The following is a 4112-nucleotide window of genomic DNA, read 5'->3' on the forward strand; positions in this document are numbered from 1 at the left end:
GGGCCTTCCCATGGGGAGGACAGCTTGTGCTGGCCGGCTTGCTGCTGGACGAGCCGGATGACGAGGTCTCCCTCGCGGAATGCGAGGGGCTTGATCTTCTTGCTGTGGTAGTGCCTGAGGCCTTGCTGATAAATGGCCGACCGGCTGAGTGCTAAGAGTTGTGCTTCTTTGAGTAAGTCGACACCGTCTTTTCGGGCTTCCTTCTCTTCGGCTTCGATGTACATCATGACTCGCGGTGAGTCGAACTCGATTCGGTTGGGATGACTGCTTCTGCTACGTAGACGAGGAAGAATGGGGTGAACCTGGTCGACCGGTTTGACATTGTTCAGAGACTCTAGAGGATGGCCGACAGCTCGTCAAGCTAGCTGCTAGGTGAACGGACGAGCAGCTCGACGAGCCGCGGCTTGATGCCTGATAAAATAAGGCCGTTGGCCCGCTCGACCTGCCCGTTGGACTGAGGGCGGGCCATGGAGGCCAAGTCGAGGCGGATGCCGGAGACGGAGCAATACTGCGCGAGCGCGCCTTTGGCGAAGTTGGTGCCGTTGTCTGTGATGATGCTGTTCGAGACGCCATAGTGCACCGCTATGTCCTTGACGAACCGGACGGCTGTTGGCCCGTCCAGCTTCTTGATTGGCCGTGCTTCGATCCATTTGGTGAACTTGTCCACCGCCACCAGCAAGTGCGTCATGCCGCCTCGGGCGGTCTTGAATGGTCCTACCATATCGAGTCCCCAGACCGCGAAGGGCCAGGTGATCGAGATGGTTCGTAGTGCTAAAGCCGGCTAGTGGCTGCGCTTGCTGAAGCGCTGGCATCCTTCACACTTGAGGACAAGTGATTCAGCGTCTTGGAGGGCCGTGGGCCAGTAGAAACCATGGCGGAAAGCCTTGCTACCAGGGACCTCGAGGAGGCGTGGTGCCCACACTCGCCCTGGTGTATGTCAAAGAGGATCTCTATGCCCTTGTCCTGCTCCACGCAACACTGAAAAACGCCCGTCGAATTGCGCTTGACGAGTTCGTTGTTGATGATGTTGTAGGCGGACGCCCGACGCTGCACTTGTTCAGCTTCGTTCTCGTCCATGGGGAGAACCCCGTTCTCCAGGAACTCCGAGATGGGCAGGGCCCAAGATGGGGCCGTCACCACGGCGAAGACGGCCACCATGGCGGGTTCTGGGGCGGCAGCCCCCGAGTCGGAGGCGACAACAACCCCCTGGTTGGAGATGATGGCGGCCGGGTTGAGTGTGGCAGCCCCCGGGTTGGGCTCATCAGTCCCCGGGTCGGGTTGAGCAGCCCCCGGGCCGGGTTGAGCAGTCTCGGGCTGGGTTCAGCAGTCCCTGGGCTGGGAAGAGATGCAGTCGGGTCGTCAGGGACGAAGATGGACTCGGAGTCTGGAGACGGCTTGACGGATGGCTTGTGCATGTGCTCGATGGAGACGCCGGACGGAATGGATTGCCGGGATGAGCCAATCTTGGCTAGGGCGTCGGCGGCTTCGTTTTCCGTGCGCGGGACATGGAGGAACTCGCAGCCGGTTAAGAAGCCGGACAACTGCTGGACGAGGAAGCGGTAGCTGGCCATGTTGGCGTCGCGGGCGTTCCATTCACCGGAGCTCTGCTGCACCACCAGGTCCGAGTCGCGGTAGCACAGGATGCGCCGGATGCCGAGTTCCTTGGCAAGCCGGAGGCCATGCACAAGGGCTTCATACTCGGCAACGTTGTTGGAGGCGGCGAAGTGGATATGGAGTGCGTACCGAAGCCGGTCGCCTTTCGAGGAAGACAACACGATGTCGGCTCCTAAGCCGGAGCGCACCTTCGAGCCGTTGATGTGCATGCGCCAGTGCGTCAAATCCGGCGGTGGCGGCGGGTACTGGGTCTCTTTCTAGTCGGCAAGGAAGTCAGCCAGAGATTGGGACTTGATCATGGTGCGGGGCTCGTAGAGGATGGTGTGGCCGGCTAGCTCGATTGCCCACTTGGCAACCCGGCCAGAGGCATCCCGGCAACCTATGATCTCGTTGATGGGGGCCGTGGTCACCACGGTAACAAGATGCTCTTGGAAGTACTGCTTCAATTTCTTGGCGGTGAAATACACGCCGTAACACATCTTCTGGTAGTGCGGGTAGTTTTTCTTGGAGGCAGAAAGCACCTCGCTCAGGTAGTACACTGGATGCTGGACAGACTGGATCTTGCCCTTCTCTGGTCGCTCAACCACCATCACCGTGCTGACCGACCGCGAGGTGGCAGCAATGTAGAGAAACAACAGCTCCTTCTCGGTCAGTGCGGCCAGGACGAGTGTGGTGGAGAGCACGTGCTTGAGATCCCGGAAGGCTTCGTCCGCCTAGTTGTTCCATTCGAATGGCGTCGTCTTCTTCATCAGCTGATACAGGGGCAAGGCCCTCTCGCCCAGCCGGCTGAGAAACCGGCTGACCGAGGCCAAGCAGCCGGTGAATTTCTGGACATCGCGCAGCCGGGCCGGCTTGCGCATGCGCTCGATGGCCTTGATCTTCTCCGGGTTTGCCTCAATGCCGCGCTCTGAGACGAGGAAGCCGAGTAGCTTTTCGGCCAGCATGCCAAAAACGCACTTCTCCGGGTTGAGCTTGATCTTGTATTCGCGCAGATTGAGAAAGGTTTCCTTTAGGTCGTCGAGGAACGTGAGGTGCTGCTTTGTCTTCACCACGATGTCGTCCACATAGACATGGATGTTGCGACCGAGTTGCGGCAACAGGCATTTCTGCATGCAGCGTTGGAAGGTGGCACCGGCATTCTGTTGGAAATATGCCCTAGAGGCAATAATAAAGTGGTTATTATTATATTTCCTTGTTCATGATAATTGTCTATTGTTCATGCTATAATTGTATTAACCGAAAACCGTAATACATGTGTGAATACATAGATCGTAATGTGTCCCTAGTAAGCCTCTAGTTGACTAACTCGTTGATCAATAGATGGTCATGGTTTCCTGACCATTAACATTGGATGTCATTGATAACGGGATCACATCATTAGGAGAATGATGTGATGGACAAGATCCAATCCTAAGCATAGCACAAGATTGTGTAGTTCGTTTTGCTAGAGCTTTTCTACGTTTCCTTAGACCATGAGATTGTGCAACTCCCGGATACCGTAGGAATGCTTTGGGCGTACCAAACGTCACAACATAACTGGGTGGCTATAAAGGTACACTACAGGCATCTCCGAAAGTGTCTGTTGGGTTGGCACGAATCGAGACTGGGATTTTGTCACTCCGTATGCCGGAGAGGTATCTCTGGGCCCACTCGGTAATGCATCATCATAATGAGCTCAATGTGACTAAGGAGTTGGTCATGGGATCATGCGTTACGGAACGAGTAAAGAGACTTGCCGGTAACGAGATTGAATGAGGTATGGGGATACCGACGATCGAATCTCGGGCAAGTAACATACCGATGGACAAAGGGAATTGTATACGGGATTGGTTGAATCCTCGACATCGTGGTTCATCTGATGAGATCATCGTGGAACATGTGGGAGCCAACATGGGTATCCAGATCCCGCTGTTGGTTATTGGCCGGAGAGATGTCTCGGTCATGTCTGCATGGTTCCCGAACCCGTAGGGTTTACACACTTAAGTTCGGTGACGCTAGAGTTGTTATGGGAAATAGTATGTGGTTACCAAAGGTTGTTCGGAGTCTGGATGAGATCCCAGACGTCACGAGGTGAAGAATTATATATGGGAAGTCCAGTTTCAGTCGCTGGAATGGTTTCGTGGGTTATCGGTATTGTCCGGGGACCACCGAAAGGTGTCCGGTGGTCCACTGGGTGGGGCCACCTGCCCCGGTGGGCCAAGTGGGCTGAACAAGGGTGGGAACCAGCCCCCTAGTGGGCTAGTGCGCCCCCAAGGGCCCAAGGGACCTAGGGTTGAAAACCCTAGGGGGTGGGGGCGCCTCCCACAAGTTCCCCCTTGGCCGCCGTCCCCCTCTAGATGCATCTAGGGGGGGCCTGTCCGTTCACTAAATAGAGGGCGGGGGGGTGGGAGGGCAGCCACACCCTTCCCCTGGTGCAACCCTCCCCCTCTCCAACACCTCCTCCTCCTCCATAGTGCTTGGCGAAGCCCTGCCGGAGAACACGAGCTCCACCACCACCA

General features: G+C 56.5%; 1 protein-coding gene across 1 annotated transcript; it reads right to left on the reverse strand.

The window, feature by feature from the left end:
- Positions 1-361: 361 nt before the first annotated feature.
- Positions 362-1158, reverse strand: LOC109750603 (uncharacterized). Its single transcript, XM_020309561.1, has 2 exons — positions 822-1158; positions 362-639 (listed from the first exon to the last, which is right to left on the reverse strand). Exons 1-2 carry the CDS (start codon positions 1156-1158, stop codon positions 362-364), a joined length of 615 nt encoding a protein of 204 aa, XP_020165150.1.
- Between the last annotated feature and the right edge of the window lie 2954 nt (positions 1159-4112).

The sequence above is a fragment of the Aegilops tauschii genome, chromosome 4 (genome assembly GCF_002575655.3).
Source record: "Aegilops tauschii subsp. strangulata cultivar AL8/78 chromosome 4, Aet v6.0, whole genome shotgun sequence".
NCBI classification, from domain to species: Eukaryota; Viridiplantae; Streptophyta; class Magnoliopsida; order Poales; family Poaceae; genus Aegilops; species Aegilops tauschii.